At 37.2% G+C, this 20,793-nt stretch overlaps 2 protein-coding genes across 5 annotated transcripts; one reads left to right on the top strand and one right to left on the bottom strand.

Moving 5' to 3' along the window:
• Window positions 1-2,066: 2,066 nt before the first annotated feature.
• Window positions 2,067-19,378, top strand: LOC113117391 (phosphatidate phosphatase LPIN1-like). Of its 4 annotated transcripts, none has more exons than XM_026286022.1 (22): window positions 2,067-2,486; window positions 4,165-4,365; window positions 5,779-5,874; window positions 8,639-8,937; window positions 10,340-10,429; window positions 11,068-11,166; window positions 11,872-12,001; window positions 12,086-12,371; window positions 12,473-12,566; window positions 12,656-12,837; window positions 13,179-13,272; window positions 13,412-13,481; window positions 14,093-14,170; window positions 14,286-14,378; window positions 14,533-14,594; window positions 15,858-15,996; window positions 16,082-16,230; window positions 16,316-16,402; window positions 16,489-16,641; window positions 16,738-16,852; window positions 16,932-17,035; window positions 17,422-19,378. In XM_026286022.1, the coding sequence occupies exons 2-22, from the start codon at window positions 4,174-4,176 to the stop codon at window positions 17,579-17,581; spliced, it is 2,772 nt and encodes a 923-aa protein (XP_026141807.1). In that variant the 5' UTR covers window positions 2,067-2,486; window positions 4,165-4,173; the 3' UTR covers window positions 17,582-19,378. The 4 variants fall into 4 exon arrangements, with proteins under 4 accessions (XP_026141807.1, XP_026141806.1, XP_026141809.1 ...); XM_026286021.1 differs by having other exon boundaries at window positions 2,068-2,486; window positions 8,636-8,937; XM_026286024.1 differs by lacking the exon at window positions 14,093-14,170 and having other exon boundaries at window positions 2,068-2,486; window positions 17,422-17,581.
• LOC113117393 (profilin-4) lies at window positions 16,081-20,765 on the bottom strand. The gene is made up of 5 exons (XM_026286025.1): window positions 20,486-20,765; window positions 20,230-20,364; window positions 19,659-19,764; window positions 19,441-19,581; window positions 16,081-16,182 (listed from the first exon to the last, which is right to left on the bottom strand). Exons 1-4 carry the CDS (start codon window positions 20,597-20,599, stop codon window positions 19,553-19,555), a joined length of 384 nt encoding a protein of 127 aa, XP_026141810.1. The 5' UTR covers window positions 20,600-20,765; the 3' UTR covers window positions 16,081-16,182; window positions 19,441-19,552.
• Window positions 20,766-20,793: the final 28 nt, after the last annotated feature.

Raw genomic sequence — 20,793 nt, 5'->3', positions numbered from 1 at the left:
TTTATAGTATTATCAGTATATAATTTAATTTAATTAGGCCTGCTAATATAAAGTGTTTATTTAGTGTCTTTAATTGCTAAAAATATAAAAGTTTATATATATATATATATATATATATATATATATATATATATATATATATATATATTTAAAAAATGTACATGTATAAATCAAATTATAAATAAAAATGTACTAATTACTTTTACTACCATCTGAGAAATTCAGGTTTGAATTCACACTTTTGATTTTTGAGAGTCTGCAATCAAATTTAGAGAGTCTTGTAAATAATCTTTTTTTTTTTTTTAGCAAATAATGATACATTTAATTAATTGATTAATTAAATTAATCATCATACCATTTTTATTTCATTTGACAGATTTTTTAAATCCGGTTATAGGCGTAATCCTTATTATTATTATTAAATTGTTTGTAAATGTTCACACAGTCTGTGGTGCATTGTCATATGTTATGCTCTCAAACATACTTTCACCACTTGTTTACAACCCAATCCATCATACTAACTGAGCAGGATCTTGTTTTACTGCCTGTAGTACATGCTGTACTGCTCTGGGATGTCAGGAATACAATGAAGCGATGCAGAAAAACAGGCCCCAATTCACCGATGAGTCTCAGTGTCAATCTTCCCTCATACAATAGTAATGTCAGCAGTTTAGTCAACACATGACCCCACATGCCTTGTGTCATAGACCCCTCTGGCTCTGATTGGTGGAGATAGTCCAACCCAGTCAACTCCCCCTTCCTCCACAGGAATGCATTCACTAGTTTTCTTGGGAATGTATTCTCACAATCAGTCATGTGCTATAAGCTTATAGACTGCACTGTAAAGAATCATATGAGCAGGCTTAAAGGAAGATAAGATAATAATTAAGCTAAATGAATTTGATCATTTGAATCATTTTGAATATTTGATCTATTTATGTACAAAGTCTTGTTATGACTGACAAGAGACAGCTAAACTAATCAAGATACAGCATGAAGTATGTTAATATTAGTTAACATTAATGTGTTTATTAGCATAAAGCATTGGTAGTCTCCTCCACGACCCCAGACTCTTTAAATCACATTTTCTGATTCCTACAGACCCCACCAGTGTATCTGGAATATACTCTAGAGTTCTGGTGTATCCTGTGGAGAATTCAACAGATCATGATGAAATAGATAGGGCATGCTGAGAGTACGCTGTGCAATCGGATAGCTGGGCAGGCTTTGCTTTAACATGACCAAACTCTCTTAGGTTGTTTATTGCCTGAATAGCACTTCACAGAAACATACACTCATGCATATACACGTAACTTTGATTTCTTAAGTAACCCTTTTCAGAGAAAGACAGCAGTTCCAGCAGTTTAAACACACACACATTGTCCTCTGAACCTTTCAAACAAACACAAGGTCTGAAATTCCTCTCAAAGGACACCTGGGTTACCACGGTACATTACACTACACAATAACTGCTATATCAGAATGAGAAGAAAGTATGATTTTAGTGGCATGTACAGGATCTAAACCAACATCCACACTATTTCGTAACAGTTTCTCTGTGCAGTTTTTCTTTTTGTCCCCATATGCAATTATGGACAAGCTGTATGAGCCATTAAATACAAGCAAAACATGTCAATTTTGACAGCTTGCAATGGTGGTGGAATAATAATCAGTAAACCACCACTCAAGCACCCACGTATCTCCTTCTATGATTACAGTCACAGACACAAATGCTCATGCTTTTGTAAACAGATGAATGCCAGTTCAGCTGCTGCTGCTTTCCTGCCACGTGACCAAAATTGGGCGTGTAAAATCCATTAAATGCGTGCATTAAATGTAATGCATGGTCAGCATATTTCACCACCGCAATGCCATATTCAGCAAGGAATTATAATTAAATACAAATTAGACAGATAAATGAGGATTTCAGTCGATGATTTAAACATTGCCTATTTAAAACGCAACCACAACAGTGAACAAAAATAGCCTCGAATAAACGTTAACTGCTTAAAAAAAAAAAAAAAAACTTGAGTGCACAGGTAATGTTGACACGTTTGCGGTGTCGAATAGCCAACGCTAGCGTTCTTGTCGCGTCGCATCGCATCAACAAAGTGTTTGATTGGTCCACTGTGTGGCAACGTCATGACTCCAAACCCAACCTTGAAAGACGCGTCGCGCGGATACAGTAGGCACTAGGCAGCTTCATTGACTGTAAATGGGGGTTTATAGCTATTTGTCGCGTCGCGTAGCTAGTAATGTAGATGGGTGCAAAGGGTTAACTGTGATGTCAGCTGCAGAGGCACGGACTGCTACTCACTGCAAACAGTTTCCACCCTGCTTTAAATACAACACCAACACAGACAGTCAGTGACCAGACAAAATACATGAGCGAAGAGCAGCAGCATCAACCGGGTTCAGCCGCGTCCGAGGATCCGCTGAGTACTTTTGAATGGCTGTGACATCTTAACGCCTCTGCCGCATCCAACGTATGTATTTCATCCCTCCCTGGCCTCTCATTTCCATCCTTTGTATAATCATTTGCAAAGGTAAATGCATGCACTTGTTTGGGTTAACTGTGAAGGGCTTCTGTTTTTATAGCACAGCGAATGATTGTTTACATTCATTGGGTATGTGACAGTAAGGGTCCGTCGTGCAATTATATATATATATATATATATATATATGCATCATTATTGCTTTTTTTCTTTTTAATGACCTTAGCATTGACCTCCTTGTTCTTTGGATGATATTCTGTTTTAATCAGTTGAAATGAGTCTTAAAGTGTTTGTGATTAGGTAGTTATGCAGTAGTTGTCCTGTAGCTCTAGTCTCAGATCAAACATCATAGATGCACTGTACATTTGGATGCTTGTGCTATTATTGGCACCAGTATCTAACAGCAGAACTATTGGAGCCATGTTAGTCCCATGTGACTGTGTATTTGTGTAAATGTGCAGTTTAATTCTGTCGCGTATGAACAATGAAGGTTTTTACACAATCTCAGGGTTGAATTTAGGGGGCAAATTATTTGGGCTAATAAGATTGTCAGGTTTTTCTAAAAGCCAGACTTTCCAGTCAGGGAAATCCTAAAAAGATTAGTGAATTTTAAAACTGTGATTTCCAGGCAAAGTCTGTAATTAATATACAGAATATATATCTTTGGCTTGAAATGTTTGACCACAGGCAGCTTCAGTCGGTCCGTTGAGGGTCATTTGTACAGAACTTAACGTAAATGTTTAATTCTGTTCATTCAGAAAATTGGCACTTGACGAACAAATGCAAATCCGGCCAGAAATCTAATTCTAAATAAATCCTTTTAGTAATCATGAACAGCTGGAGGGGTCATTGGGCAAGTCATTAAATTAATTGTTCAAAAAGTGCGGGAGCTCTTCAAGCATACAAAATACATTTTCTTTCTTTCCTTCCCTTTATAATGCCAACTTGCTCTGCCTTGTCGGAAATACGCAAGCCCTAACTTGCATATTGTAATAGTGCACACTATTTTTTTTTTAATTGCAGACACTTGCAATTAGCTAATTACTTTAAACATTACGTGCTGTGCACTACAGAAAGACAGTAGTTTTATGGGTTGGGTTTAATAACCAGGCATTATTAAATCCTTGGCAATGCTTGAGGAACACCACTTGTAATCCTTTTTTGAGCAACGTCATTGTATCTTCTGTGTGCTGTCTTAAGGGGTTCTATGATCATTTACCTTTCACCTAAATTGCCAAAGAAATCTGGGCTTGAGTTGAGCAAGACTGCATGTTTTTATAAGAACTAGTTCACCCTACAGGTTTTTTCTTAACGGTTAGGCTTGCAACTGCAATATTTTGCACAATCCTAGAAAAGTGTTTATTATAGAGATGTTGAGCTTGATCATGCTCACTAAACACACAGATGGCTCATCAAAATCACATTTGTCTTTACACACTTTACAGACCTGTGCACTTTCACACAAACAGTTATTAATTGTAGTGCTGAAGTTGACAGAGAAATATACAGCTTGTTTTAATGATAAAAAAAGTATTAACAGAAAAAAATTACATATGAAAAAGCAGCACAGAACATTCTAATTGTAACAATAAAACAATAAGGGAAATTTGTAGGATTATTTTAAGGTTTTGACTTGAATAGTTTTGTGTTTGCCTTCTCTCTATTTCAGATTCAGACTATGAACTACGTGGGCCAGCTAGCCGGTCAGGTTTTTGTGCAGGTGAAGGAGCTGTACAGAGGGCTTAACCCCGCCACCCTGTCCGGCTGTATCGATGTTATTGTGGTGCGTCAGCCCGACGGCACTCTGCAGTGCTCGCCTTTTCACGTCCGTTTCGGCAAGATGGGAGTTCTGCGCTCCCGGGAGAAAGTGGTAAGCACTAACACAGACATGCTTTAGGGTGGCAGCATATGAGATTTTCCATATTTTTGCAGCTTACCATTTCACTGAATCATCTTGTGTGTTAAAGGGTTTTTGACCTCCCAAAAATTATATTCTTGAATTTTTTTACTTTTGAGGTCATGTGTCACACAAGCATATTCAAGCTTCTGCAAGTCCAATGAGTGTGTTTACATGCACGTTCTTAAACCAATTATGTTTGTGATCAAGGCATGTGGTCACGTAAATATGGCAAACTGGTGGCATAAGGTCATAAACTTGACACAGTTGGATATTTACCCATTTTGTCCAGCATATAAACACCTTAACCTGCATCCACCTGCTGTGGACCATCCATCTACAGCAAGTGTTGTGCACTAGAGGAGGGGGAAATTATATCACAAACTCTGAATTTTTCTTGACTCAAAAATTTTACATTTATTTTAAGGTGTCCTTGTTACACATTACATGTACTTACTATTATAATAATATGAATAATTACATGGAAGTAACCATAAGCCAAACTTTTACCTTCACCCTAACCATAGTAAGTACATGTAGATGATAAATATTACTCAGTACTTAAATGTATATAAATGTTTAAAGACAGAAGCACAGACTGGGACGTGAGTCGTGGTCGTTGTGATTTATGGTCTCAAAACCAGCTTGGAACAGCATTAAATGCATGGGGTAATGAGGACAATTGACAAAACACACCTGAATCTCATGAAACCAATCAAACAGTGAAGAAACTGGGTCACAGAGCACACACATGGGGAGGGAAAACACACCAAAACAGGTCCATAATCCTGACACAGACGTCATCACCTGGGAATAATCAGATTTTTAATACAGTCTCGTAAACAATGTTTACTTGCATCACTAGGTTATTGATGTTGATGCAAACCAGTAAATCAGAATAATGCAATAAACTGATTGTTGGTAGTTATATCAGCCCATTGGTATGCATGTAAACATGCTCAATTAGGGTTTTTATCTTGAATCAACCAAGTCCAGTTTCCGTTAAGGCTTCCGTTAACCATGTTTAAAGTCCACTATTTTTGGGCAGTGATCAATGTTTAAATGTGAATAAAAGCCTAAATTAAATCTGTTCATCATATAAAAGTGAACCAGTCTATTCAGAAGTCTTGGATTAAACTGCTGTGTTCAAATGGATTACTTTTACAATGTATTTTTGTACTTTTTGATGTTTATGTGTATATATATATATATAAAACATAACTTGTGTTCTGAGGATAAATAAAATTCTCACGAATATACTCTTTGAAGTTGTTGTTTGAAGATGGGATAAAATTAGCATTGTCACTGGCCTTGTGTTGCACATGGCTTACTGTTGTAAATTGCCTTTATTATAGTGACAGCATTCCATGTTCCCTTTCTCCTCAGGTTGACATTGAGATAAATGGGGAGCCGGTCAGCTTACAGATGAAACTAGGTCAAAATGGAGAGGCATTCTTTGTCAAAGAAACAGAAAGTGATGAGGTGAGTACCGATAAATCATGGAGCACTGCTTTTATTGCAGCCAAGAATTATTGTGCACTGAGAAATGTAACACGAGGTATGCAAGTCTTATCATGAGTATAGCTTGAAATCTGAACTTGTTTATTGGAAACAATCCAGCTGCATGCATTCTGTTACCCGAGCTTGAAAACTTTGCTCTAGAACAGACTTTTTGAGCCAAGAGCACTGTTGTTCTGTCTGCAAAGGCACCATCTTTATGCTTCCCAAGCTTGGAAGCAAAAGCCAGACAATTTAAAGGGCAACGTAATATACCAGAGAAAAGCCCTGAACACTGTCCGACTGCTACGATAAGAAAAGCTCTGTCCGTGTATGTCGGTTATCCTCATGGCTTAGTCTTTCAAACTTCCTCATTACTTTCTGACCACAGATGGTTTCTTGCTCATCACAGGCACAGATGCCTTAGATGAATATCTGCTGAGGTACACTGCGTTTAGAATGGTTACCCTTTTCCTGTTATCCCTCAACATTTGCCTTGTGTTATTGTGTGCTCACTAAATTGTGTTATTCTTTATGCCAGCAGAATCCCTGTCTATTTGTCTGAACCGTTTTAGATGTTTGTTCTTCATTTGACTAAATATAACCAGTAGCAAACAGAGAGCTATCACTGGATTGCATTCACCGGAGAAACTTGAAAACCATAATTTATGTTAATATGATATTCGGTTATGAATATAAGTGTAACAGTTCTAGAGAAGGACACTGAATACTTTGAATGCTCTGGTGTAGCATTTTAGGAGATGATCTTATGCTGATGTAATGGCACTTGTATTGAAATTAAATTGTATAAAATAAAAAAAGCTAATATATAAACTATATTAGTTTCATGCATATATTAGTATATTGTATCTTATAGTAAAAAGCAATGGGAAACTAAGGTGTACTGCGTTCATGTAATGTGGCAGTTACTGCTAAGGCTAAGATTTGTATGTTTTATCTTTTTCACTGAAGTCCATTAAACTTGGGATTAAGCTCTTGAAAGGGATTTTTTTTAATTTAAAGGGGGGGTGAAATGCTCATTTTCACTCAATATCCTGTTAATCTTGAGTACCTATAGAGTAGTACTGCATCCTTCATAACTCCAAAAAGTCTTTAGTTTTATTATATTCATAAGAGAAAGATAGTCTGTACCGATTTTTCCCGGAAAAACATGACCGACTTGAGGCGTGACGTGTGGGCGGAGCTAAAGAATCACGAGCGCCAGTAAGCTTTTGTGTTGAGAGCTTTAGGAAGCTGTGACACCGTGAGGACAAAACCAACCAAAACAAACCATGGCTAACAGTCAGATTCAGCCGTTTATTTATGATCCAGAATCAGATCCCCAGGTTGAAACTGAACGAGAGCAGCAGCAGCCACGACTCGCTCCGAGCGGGGCTCGAACCCGGGTCTCTGATGGGAGGCGGACGCACTAACAAGGAGGCAGATATATTTTAAGCAGTTTTACTCACCGCCTGTGGTTCCAGCACACAATCGTGACCCTTTTTAGTTGGGATTGCATCATCCTTAAGAAATAAACGATACGCAAATCCGTCGTCAAACTGGGCCTTGTTTGTAAAACAAGCATTTTAGAAATGCAGGGAACAAACAAAAACACTTGCACAACTCCGTTGATGCTCTGTAAAAATAAACTCCATCCACTTGTCCCTTAATGCTGTTTTTTTTTTGGTAATCTGTGCAGGGTTGTCTTGCCCTGGCAAACCAAAAACACACTTCTTTTGTGACTTTTCGCGACGCTCTCGCTCTGATCAGTGATTGTCTGTGCTCAGCCTCTCAGTGCTTTGCTATACGGGAGCGCGCGCTCTTCCGGCAAACGGGCCCTCAGGACCCATATAAGGAAATTCCGCTCCATCTAACGTCACACAGAGCCATACTCGAAAAAAACTTTCCGAAACTTGTGACAAACCGGAAGGAGTATTTTTGGAACAGAAATACTCCTTCAAACGTACAACTTAATTTTTGAAACTTTGTCCATGTTTAGCATGGGAATCCAACTCTTTAACAGTGTAAAAAACTCAGTATGCATGAAATAGCATTTCACCTCCCCTTTAAATAGATATCCTGATAAATCAAATTTTTCTCTGTGGCAGGCTGGCAGCCGAAGAATTTGTAAAGGGTGGAAAATAATCTATATTAGCAATTCAGACTTGGATTTGACCCTCTGCCAAGCTCAACCAATGGCATTAGTTTGGGGTGCAACTAATTAAATAACTTTAACCTGTCCTACTCTAATGAAAGTGAAAGTGCTCCAGAACACTGGTTTTCTGTATTAGTTATTGTTATGGTTCATGCTGTTGACTATAATCAGCGTATATGTTGTGGTGATGATGTTTGGCAGAGCTAGAGTTAATAATGCTCTGTCTGTTTGAATGGAAGTGATAACTGATGTATGAGCTGGTTGTCTGGTTCTCAAGGGCAATTGAGTGACATACACAACTGAACATTATAATATCATATATTAATGGTCAGCCATGCACTTATGTCTCATGAAACCATGACTTGGAGAAAGTTCAAAACTGTGCACGTGCATGAGTTTGTTTCTAATTTAAGATGTAGTGATCTATCACAAGGCATTAGGGTCACAGTGTTGTGCTTCTGGGATTTAAGTGGAAAGTCAAACCAAATCTGTGGCTACAGTCTACATTCGTGGTTATATGACTGAATGGTTGTGTTTGCAGATATACAGATGTATTCCTCCTATTTAGGACTATTATTATTCTCCCTACAGGAGATGGTGCCGTCCCACTTGGCTACATCGCCCATAATTTCAGAGGGCTCTGCCCTAATGCAGGCCCAAGTTGGAAAAGGCACGTCCCGTCTGTCTGACTCTGGAAACGAAACCTCCATTCAAACCCTGGGATCCATGCAGGCCCCTTGTGACAGTTCAATAATGAAGAAGCGAAGGAAGAGGAGGAGAAAATCTCAAGTAGACAGCATGAAGCGAGAGGACAATGGAGACTTTTCGGAAGATGAAGACATGTTTCCCATCGATATGAGTTCTGATGATGACACAGAGACTACAGGAAGCAGGTCAGAAAAAAACTGATATTTTAAACTATATATAGATATAGAGAAAGTCTTTATTCTGATAAATAATATTCCAAATTACATTCATGTCATTCCAAACCTGTATGAGTTTTTTTGAAATACAAAAAGCAGATTTTTTTTACAACATCCATGCCATTATTTTGCATACCAGGGGCTGCCAAACATCAAAAATAAAAATTAAAACTATAGAAGTAGACCATATGGCCTTGCACGTTCTAATTTAGCACATTGCAAATGGATTTGAGACATGTAATATAATTAATGTATAATTTACATTTTTTGGGGCTTTTTTAATGCATGTGAGAACATAAATGAGTTTTGAGTGCTGAGATGAATGGTGTTTTTTGAAGTATGACAGCCCCGGGGTCACCATTCACTTTCATTGTATGTGGGTAAATGGGGATAGTGGTCTTGCCAAGATCTCACACGGAATCTAAATCCCACTTTTCTGCGGGCTCAACTTGGCAGGAGCTGTGAAGCTTATCTTATTTCCTGCATAGAGCATAGAGAGCATACAGAATTTAGGACAGAGCAGATGGTTCTGATAATGCAGAGAGATCCTCCTTCTCATAACCCGTTTGAAAACACTGCCAATTGTGTGATTGCAGTGGCATAATTATTTTGCTGCAAGTTTGCTGGAATGAATCCAGTTGCAGTGGTATTGTGATGTGGGCTGTCTGTTTGTTCACTCCTCGAATAAGCTCTCCAGTGGAGATAGGGAGGTGGGCTAAGTGGAGAAAAAGAGGTTGCCAGTCCTATTGCTGAAGTAAACAAGTGGCTCAAACAGCTCCTCCAATGTTTTTCCACGAAATACATGAAACCATGCCAATTCTGGCTCCAGCTCGATGGGAGTCCTTTGTAATGTTGGGCAATCTAGCATTACCCCCACATATCGAAGAAAATAAATTATTTGCAATATAAACCAGTTTAACGACATAAACATCCTTTTCCCTTCTTTCACTCCCAGGGGACGACAAGTTATGTATTTTATCTGTTCAATCTGTATTAGCAAGTTAAAAGGTCAAACTTTTAGTGCACTACATGCTTTGCATTATCAAGAATCTGTTTCCCAGGTACCAGTAATAAATGAAAAAAGTGACTGTAAAGGCCACTGACAAAACAGTCAGCTGGGAATGAATCTGAACTCAAGAATGTGTTGCTCGGCAAAGCGGCAGTTTGAATTCAGCTCTTTAGAAACCCCACAATGCTCTCTGTCTTCATGGAAGAATGAGCCTGTTGATGACAAGCACTGCAGATTATCACTGGCTTTATCTATACGCATGAAGTAAAAATGTACTTTAAATGTAAACAATGTCTTACTCTTAACTTTTGCAGATATATATACACTTACGTATATGTTTGCATATACTGTATGTGTTTTCAGAGCCATGTCTCATGAACTATTTGCTGAGCGGGTGAAAGGAACTAGCAGCACATACACACAGTATGAAAGGAGCTGGACTGCTGTTCAAAGGTATGCCACTTAAGACTCCCTACTTTCAGCCATTCATTATGAAAAACAAAGACACAATTGCAATATATAAAGTTGCAAAATTGCAATAAAGAGAATGAACACACCATGTATATAATACATAGCAAAAGAGACAACAATGTACCACGACTAGTAGTTCTTGTTTACATTTCAAAGAAAAAAAAAACTGAATTGTATTTGTGCCTGTCAGTTGAATTAATTAATCTAAACGAAAAACTGCAGTGCCAACAATTCAGTGAAAAGACAGTAAGATGTCTGTTAAGTGAAATCCAAATCCAAAAACGTGTACATCTGCATCATATTGTATTTGATTACACGTAAAATAAATATTCAGGCCAACAGGAATGTTTCTCACACCAATAAACCCAGTATATGCTGTATTGCTGACTGTAACCAAGGCCGGACTGAAGGCTTTATCAATTTATATTGATAATCATCAGCAAACTGTTCCCACAGCTACAATATGATGATTAAACGTATATATCATAATACATACCAGTACATTCAGATGTGTTTATTTTACAACAGACTATTATGCTTATACTGTATATTATTTATTATTGTAAGACATTCAAACTAATAGACATTTGAAAAATAGATCTTTGTTTTCTGACCCACAGCAAAGGATTGGAGAAGATCTGCACCTTACCCATTTGCACCAATTCAGGATTGTCCATTTCCTGCCCTCAACAAACAGCCATGTTTCAGTCCACACCCAGGTAACCACTGCTGCCACTATAGAAGAGTAATTCAATTTGAAACGAAGCCATAACGTGTGGGTCAATATCACTGTAGGGTGTCTTTTGGTGTCCTGCAAATTAACAACTCATTTACCATGATAACTTAACATAAAAATGAATTTTGAAAGGGTGTGTTATATTAGGCTAAGTTTTCATATTCATAACAAAAGCTTTACTGGGCTCTTTAGATACATTTGAACATTTTCTAGATTTTTTTTTGGTTTTTGTAAGAAGATGCGTGTTATTTTGCTATGTCGATGCACTCTGCTCATTAAATTTGAATGATAATAGAATATTGTCAAATAATAGAATAAAAAAATTATCATATTAATATTTTGTTAAAAAATAGATTACTCAATTTGATGTGATGTGATGTGGATGCGAGCTCAGCTAATATGTTTCTATAGTACTTTAGTGTATACTATTTATGATTTGATTCAAAATGTTTGAGTATTTTGAAGGTTGAAAGGCACTCTATGGTGATATTGACCCTTATATTAAAAAGCCCTACATTTCTCTAGAGTTTTGTCCAATTGAAAGATTTTGTCCTGTTTGTCAAGCATAGAATTTAGTTTTGCAGGACAAAGAATTAAAAGTTGAAGGCATTGGTCCTAGCTTATTTCACAACAGCTGTATAAATACAAATCTACAGTTAATTCAAATGTCTGTCATTTTTCCCTACAGCAGCCCAAATGACTCCTTGCCATCTACACCCAAGAGTGACTCCGAATTGCTGTCCAGTCAGAGGAGCGGAGGGAAACCGGACAACCCTGAGATGCTTTGGACGTGGGGAGAGCTGCCTCATGCTGCCAAAGTACAATAATCACAAGACATGCCACATAACAACAACCACTTAACAAATGTGAGGCGGCTAACTTTACATCTTCTCTTTCCACAGCCGTCATTCCTGCAGCCCATGTTGGAGCCCATGGTGGTGACCCCAAGATCAATCCCACCATCTGAAAGCACACACTTCAGAGCCATCTCTGGGGATGAGATGGTGGAGGCTCACAGCAGTGATGTCTATGTGGAAGATCTCAGGGTTGGAGAGGTAACATCTGCCGCTGCTGTAGATGTGGAGGCCATCAGTGCAGCCGCCCATCTTATCACAGACCCAGAAGAGGGGCGGCACAGTCCTGGAGCTCTTGCCATTAGAAAGACAGACTCTCCATCCAAGAAAAAAGGTAAAGAGCATTAAGGCTCTAAAAATGCCTTTTTATGATTAACTTAAAAAGCAAAATGTATTTGGATGAAGCATATAATGCCATCCTACATTGATTCCTAGACAAAAGGAGCCGACACCTAGGATCAGATGGAGTGTACCTGGATGACATCACAGAGTTGGAGCCTGAGGTGGCAGCCTTGTACTTTCCAAAGAGGTACATGTTCACTTGTTCATTTATGATCCAGGTGTAATGTGAGTATTTTAAATGATTTTTAATTGTCAGAATGATTTTGTGTTGTTCAGTGATGGAGCAACTTCTTCGAGGGGCGGGGCAGATTCGAGAAGTGCCAGTCAGTCCCCTCAATCAGTAGGCAGCAGTGGGATGGACAGTGGAGTGGACAGCTTTTCTGACCAGTTAGGAGACTTGCCTCATATTGCCATCTCTCTTTGTGGAGGACTGACAGAAAACAGAGAGATCACTAGAGGTGAAAGAACAAGTTGTGATGTACTGTAACCTACTAGTAAACAGTCTGGGGATGGTCATATTTTTTATGTTTTTAAAAGAAAGAAGCTTATTTATTTGATAATTTATTTTGATAACAGTAAAAACAGTAAAATTGTTAAATATTGTTGCAGTTAATTTAATTGTTTTATATTTTAAAGTATTTAAAAAATAATAATTTGATGTAAAATGTCATTACTGCCACCTTTGAACAATTTTGTGTGGCTGTTCTGTTTTTCTGTATGTTCTGTATTAATATCCAGTTTTTTTTCTAGATTTCATTAGCTAGGGGAGTAAATAGTTTTTACAATCTTTCATTCACAGAGGAATTTGAGGAACGAGCAATACCTTATCAGGAGTTTGCAGATAATCCATCTATCATTGATGATCCCAACCTGGTCGTAAAGATTGGCACTAAGTATGTCACACATCCTGCCACATAAAAACATTTAAATAACGTCATTCATCAAAATGTTTTCAAAATACACCTAAACTTACAATTACGTGTTTCATTACATTTGTCAATTATTTCCGCACATTTTGTTCTCTCCACGAAGGTATTATAATTGGACCACGGCCGCTCCTATCGTACTAGCCATGCAGGTTTTCCAGAAGCCCTTGCCAATGGTAAGGACTGCATAAACAACACACACATACATAAAGGTCTTTAGGTATTCGTTCAACAAACACTGACAATGTAACCTTATAGTAGTTTAACTAAAGCTTGTTAATATCAAAGTCAAACATTGATTGCCCAGTGATGTACATGTAGTATATGTAAGTGACTTAAACTAAATTAGTTGAGGGTTGGATTCATGCGCCCCCTGCAGGTGGATTACAGTGCAACAAAGAACATGTTTATTTGAAAACATAATTTTCTGTCAAATACATTTATACATGTCTCACTTTTGAATATTTATAATAATTTGGACACCTTTGCTTATTTAGGTTTTATTTAAATGTCAGCACTACCTCAATACTAACCAAATGAATAGCACAGTTTAAATAGGTAAATGATGATTAAAGTGGTAGAAAATAAATACCGTTTTGTTTCTGTATTGTTTGTCTTCTCAAGTGGTCTACAAGTGTTTCATGGCTTTTTAAAGTCCTTGTGTATACTACACCCCGGCTCTCATGGCACTCCAGAGCATTTAAATTTGTCTCTTCCCTCCTCCCTGTTTTTCTTCTTCTTTTTTTTTTTTTTTTTTTTAATTGATCTCCCCTCATCCCATCCCAAGTATTCCTGTCTGAGTTACGTCTACTCTGCTCTTGGTTTCTTCACATACTGTTTTCCTAGCGTGTTCGGCTCTAGTCCTGTACGTCTTTGTGGATTTGTGTTGATTTTATTAGCTGCATGTTCGTTCAGTCACAGTCATCCTGTCATTTAGTTTTTGAGTTTTGAGTATCAGGGGCTCTGTGCGTTTGCTCCAGGCCACAGTGGAGAACATCATGAAGGAGAAGATGCCCAAGAAAGCAGGACGCTGGTGGTTTTCATGGCGGGGCAGAAACAACAGCTCCAAATCGGTATAGTTGCATTATCGCATAAAGGAAATTGAATTGAATTAAGGGGGTGAAACGACACCAGATTTATCACAAGACTTTTTGACTTGGCAGGTTTGCAAATATTATATATGCAAAAAAACATGCAAATGAGTTACTATCATTCCTACTGCAACAGGAATCAGCATCTGACCAGATTGAAGGTGGAGAGGATTCTATAAGAACAGCATCTGTGAGCAGGTACCTGATGTTTCATATTTAGAAAAACACAGCATTGTTCTGCCTAATAGATTAAAGGGTACCTCTTAGCATATTTCAGATGAAGTACAGTTGTATAAAAAATAACACCAAATACAAGAGTAGAAACTGAGTCGCTTCCACATTCCTCTATGCCTATTTTTCCACTTAGCAAAATAGTCTGTTTATAAGCACCACCAAGTCGTAAGTATGTGTAACAACAGCAGATCTGGACATGTGATCATAAGCGCAAATCTTATTGGTTTGTCAGTTTCATACGCAGCGCACTGGAAAAGAGATTTTTTTTTGACTCTCCATAAAAAACTGTTTCATCTCATTTGCAAATCAGTCTTTAAAGACACATTGATAGCGTTCATTCAAATTATAATGTTGATCGCACCAAATATTTGCACTGAACATTCATATTGGCCTTTAGTCAATCCAATAGATGTAATTAAGCTTAACACTAAAATATTACATCATCTCTCAGGTCTTTAGAATTGAACAGACTTAGGGCCTGTCTTTTGAGTGAGTGAAGTGACATTCAGCCAAGTATGGTGACCCATACTCAGAATTTGTGCTCTGCATTTAACCCATCCGAAATGCACACACACAGAGCAGTGAACACACACACACACACTGTGAGCACACACCTGGAGCAGTGGGTAGCCATTTATGCTGCGGCGCCCGGGGAGCAGTTGGGGGTTCGATGCCTTGCTCAAGGGCACCTAAGTCGTGGTATTGAAGGTGGAGAGAGAGCTGTTCATGCACTACCCCCACCCACAATTCCGTCCGGCCCGAGACTAGAACTCACAACCCTTCGATTGGGAGTCCAACCCTCTAACCATTAGGCCACGACTTCCCCTTAAAGGTCTTTTGGTGTTAAAATAGTACTGTCAGGTTTTACTAAAAGCATGCAATGAAGAATTAGTGCTGAAAATGTATGGACAAAGTTATTTTTTTGCCTAACCTTATTGAATATGCATTTGTAGGAATTTCCCTTTCAGACACAAAATGTAAGTGAGGAGAGTATTCAAATGAATCACGCATGAGTTTTAATACAATTTCTCATCAAATTATTGGTATTTGCACATTTATTTAACGCCCCCCCCCCCAAAAAAAAAAACAAGTCGTAAAACATGAATAGGAACTCAATTTTAGAATATGAGCTCAATCTTGTTTCTTATCAAACAAAACATATTTTAGAAGACTGAGAATGTAGATTATGTATAGAGTATAGATTTTTACTGGTGGTATTTTTCATAGATTAAAGGATGAATCATCATCCAGTGAAGATGACAGTGGAGGTGCTAAACAGAATCCTGTGAGCAATCAGCCTGAGGTTCTCCTCTGCACTGGAGGCCACTGCTACAGGAAGACACTTCGTTTGTCCTCAGAACAGCTAGTAAGCGTCTCATTTTCCATGAAGCCTGTAAATCCATTCAGAGAATAGGTTATAGAAACCCACGCTACAAGCATATTCCTCACAGGCCAGTCTCCACTTAAAAGATGGCCCCAATGATGTGGTCTTCAGCGTCACCACCCAGTATCAGGGCACCTGCCGCTGTGAGGGCACCATCTATCTGTGGAACTGGGATGACAAGATAGTGATTTCAGATATCGATGGCACCATCACAAGGTTAGACTACTCAAGGCAACTTTCTGTGGCAATGTAATGGGCTTTTCAGATAAAGGTACGGTCTAAATAGCAAAATCTTCTTCAGGTCTGACACCCTGGGACACATTTTACCCACTCTGGGTAAAGACTGGACCCATCAGGGCATTGCCCGACTCTACCACAAAGTCAGCCAGTGAGTCCCACACCACACATGTGAGCAAAAAGATTTTGGACCCATTTTCAAAATGTCTAAAATATCTAATTATCTTTGCCTAACAGGAATGGCTACAAGTTTATGTACTGTTCAGCTCGGGCGATTGGCATGGCTGATATGACCCGGGGTTACCTGCACTGGGTTAATGAAAGAGGCACCATGCTACCCATGGGACCTGTGCTGCTTAGTCCCAGTAGTCTGTTATCTGCATTTCACAGGTTGTAACACACACAAAACATGTATAATTTGTATAACATGTAAAACTGAGAGAATGCCATATTAAATGTTACTGATGTCTTTTCTTTTAATTTCAGAGAGATCATTGAGAAGAAGCCAGAGAAGTTTAAAATTGAATGTCTGACCGACATTAAAAACCTGTTCTATCCAAGCACAGAACCCTTCTATGCTGCTTTTGGAAACAGAGAAACAGTAAGTACTAGGAGCAATAATTGCTAACGTTACCTTCATCTGATATATGCACATTTCTAAGGAATGTTCTTCTCTCCAGGATGTTTATTCATATAAAGAGGTTGGAGTGCCTTTGAACAGAATATTCACTGTGAATCCTAAGGGAGAGCTCATCCAAGAACATGCAAAGACCAACATATCATCGTAAGTGACTGCAGCAGTTCTGGTTCGAATCAAAACGTGTCTGTGTCTCATTGTTAAAGAAAGAAAAAGATATATTGTAATAAAACTAACCCTGTTTTGTTTGTTTGGTACATCATTTATATTATAAGTTTCATTTCCATCATCCAAAATTAAAAGAAAAACTACTATTTTTTTGTTTTAAAATTATTTATAATTATTATGTATAATAATTAAGCCCCTATTTCCTTCTAAAGTCTCATTTAAATGCATCTGGACATTTCACATTTAAATATTTATAATACCATTACATTATCAGCAATGATTCTCATTAGAATCTAACAGAAGGTAATTTAGTGAAATTTGTCAGTCTGTCAGGAAATTCATCTGTATATTCTTGTGTGTTTTAGTTACGGACGTCTATGTGAGGTCGTGGATCATGTCTTCCCTCTTCTGATAAGAGGGAACACCACCGACTTCCCCTGTTCAGACACCTTCAGCCAGTTCACCTTCTGGAGAGATCAGTTACCAGAGGTAGACAAGCAGGATAAACATGCCGAGAGCAGCTAAAAGGACATACAGTTCTGTAAAAAGATAGCATCCCCTAGAAACTCAGCTCTGACGCTGCACTGCCACAGATATTCCTCTACGCACAAGCAATTTAGCACTTTGCAGACCGTATGCCACCCTCTTCCTGTTCCTTAATTTTTAAAAACATTTATCATTTCTGTGTGTGCTAATACTTTGTTTTACTGGAAATAATCTGGTAGCATATTACACAGCTCATATTAGGGAATTTTTTTGTTTATTGATGAGGTTACAGTTATTTTAAAGTGTCAAAAGCATTATTCATAACCAACAATACAATTACATTAAGCTATTAAAAAATGTCTAATGGCTTTGTCCAAGGTTGTAAGGATGTATGAGGGAACAGTTATTTTAGTACATAGTATAAAAAGTTTTTGAGCATTTGTTTTAAAAAAAACATGCTGAGAGAAATGTAAAAGTTTCATCAAACTAAAAAATAAAAAAACAGTAAATGAACTCAGTAGTTATAAAGCCAGTTTAGTATTTCTCAGGTGATACAGAATTTACTCAAGGTAATCTTTTGAAACTTAAAGTGACCTTTCATAACAAACAAAAAAATATTACTGTCAGTCTAAATTATTTTGCTACTCCATTTCTTTAACAACAAAACAACAAACGCAAGTGGATCGATCTTAATTGTGCATCCTCAAGACCTTTTTACCACGTACACACTTTACATTTTGCCAAATGCTTATTATTATGTGATAACTTTGCATTCCTTACTATTTGTGTGTATTTTATGTAAAGTTCATAACTCTGACCAGCAAATCTGAATCATGCAGAAAAACTGAAACTAAACAAAAGCAAACAACAATGCAAAGAACACTCAGGTCATGAAGTATTTCCTACCTGTATTAATTCCTTCAGATCAATGTCATATTTAATCTTACTCATTTTCATAATATATATATATATATATATATATATATATATATATATATATATATACACACACCTGAGAATTATGTAATTATGTGCTTATTTCAATCATTAAGTATATAACATCTCCTGATTCATGGTGCATACTATTATTGTTAATTTTCTTAGATTTTTTTAATAATCCTTGTATTCTACCAACACCTTTACCCAATTGTGTGTATTATTTCTATCTTATTAAAGGATGAAATGGACTGTGTATTATGAAATTACTGTATTCTGAAATATGTCTCTAGTAAATGAATAAGGTTTTTGCGTGATACGTAAATGGACAAGCTCTTGCTTATTCTTAGGTCCATGGTTATCAAGGAGCACATTAAATAAGCACTGATGTGATGCATGAATGATAAATGGGCTTATGGGATTGATTTGAAAGAACTGTGTATTTTAACGTATTATTGTTCTGCAATGAAAAAACAGAGTATATAGTAAAATATGTGTGCAACATGAAAATGCAAATTGTACTGATCTCTAATTGGTTGACTGCTACAAACTTCAACACTGTGAATGATCAGGTCAAACATTATAGATTTGTTTCTGCTCTTTCTTACAATATACATCTTCAGTTCATTGAGATTTCTTATTCTAAACAAAAAAGCTGAATAATATAAGACTGTGTAACATGTTCACTGTTTATATGAATGGTAACACAAATAACATTCAGTTGCAATAGCTTTTGTTCTGTTTGCAGTCTCTATGGAGTTTTATATTCTTTCTGTGAAAGATCTTGTTGCCTAAGTTGTGGCAGTTGAGTTTGTTATGTTTAGTGTTGAGATGTAAAACTACAGTCGTGTGTATATTTTAAGATGCTAAATCTCAATGTGTAAATTAAAATCCCATTACATGAATGCAAAAACATGCTTTTTATGTTTCTTGTTTATCTGTTTCATACTGAAACAACCTACCTTGGTGTCACTGTTACTAAACAGATTGAGTACAGTCCATAGTTTCTCATCAATAGTGTTAAAAATCCCACTGAATAGATTCTTCACCTCTTCTGGTCTTACACGACGAGCTTCAGTTTCCCTTTTCACGCAGATACTCGGCTAAAATACAAACATTATTTTCAGACAGTTGAGCAGAAAAGTTTATTTTGAACAATGTGGATACAATTTGAGCCCACCTAGTCTCTCAACTGCTTCGACACAGATACTTGGATACATGCTCTGTGAATATGTGGCAACAATCACATACAGTGCCGTTCTCACCAATATCAGGCCATGTCCTTCCTACACAAAAACAGTAAAGAAAAATAAATAAATCAGTGTATGATGTGATGACATGATTAAATATTGATGATGTGTTTACATTTGTTTGATCTCGTCATTGAAAATATCCAGTTTATACAGACACCGTTTTCATTTTTGAATTAAAGTTTTGTTTTTTGTTTTGTTTTGTTTTTTACTTCCCAAAAATGTTGAAACTGGTGTTGTTACTGTCTAGAGAGGAAAAAAATTGGCATTGTTGGCATTATTAATTTGAAAAATATATATATATATACATATTCATTTTTTTTTTTTAGATGAAGCAGTTTTGTAACTAAAAAACTTGTACAATGTGAACTAAAAAAAAAAAAAAAAAAACCGGGACGAAAGTGCGTTAATATACGTTACATTGACTGGGTTTATATGTCGGAATGCACATTTTTGAGCAGGTCTGATTAAATATAAGAGTATATTTGGTGTGTTACCTACACATTTGGTGTATATGGAGTGTTTGTCGGCACGCACACAGGTGTAGTGTTTGCTCCTGAAGTCGAGTCCTCTCTGCCTCGTTACATTCACCTGCTTGAAAGCGTCTAGAAACGTCCGAGTTTGTTCTGGACAGACCTGTTTTAAGAGAGTAAACTGATTCATCTAAATGGAAATGTCTGTTGTAAACAAAAATAATCGATAAAACCTTCAATGACGCACGTTTGTCTGCCAGAATGTAGAGATGCAGTAAACTTACCGTAAAGTTGGACGCTGCCCTTACGTCGCCAGTTCTCGCCACAAATATCGCTGCGGACTCTACATGTTTTGTGTCGATGAGACTGCCTTCTAATAACTTTGGAAATGGGTTCATATTTATATGTACGTTAACTCATAACCTCAGAAAGTGTTTGAAACTTTTATTATACATGTTGTCCATTCACAACAAAGTTGGTGAACGCTGTCGCCCTTAACAACCGCCCGACTCATGAATATTAACATAGCCCTAATTAATATTCATGACTATTGACATATGACTTTATATAAACTTGTTCTCTTACAACTAAT

The sequence above is a fragment of the Carassius auratus genome, chromosome 17 (assembly GCF_003368295.1).
Source record: "Carassius auratus strain Wakin chromosome 17, ASM336829v1, whole genome shotgun sequence".
NCBI classification, from domain to species: domain Eukaryota; kingdom Metazoa; phylum Chordata; class Actinopteri; order Cypriniformes; family Cyprinidae; genus Carassius; species Carassius auratus.
This window is presented reverse-complemented; position numbering and strand designations above follow the sequence as displayed.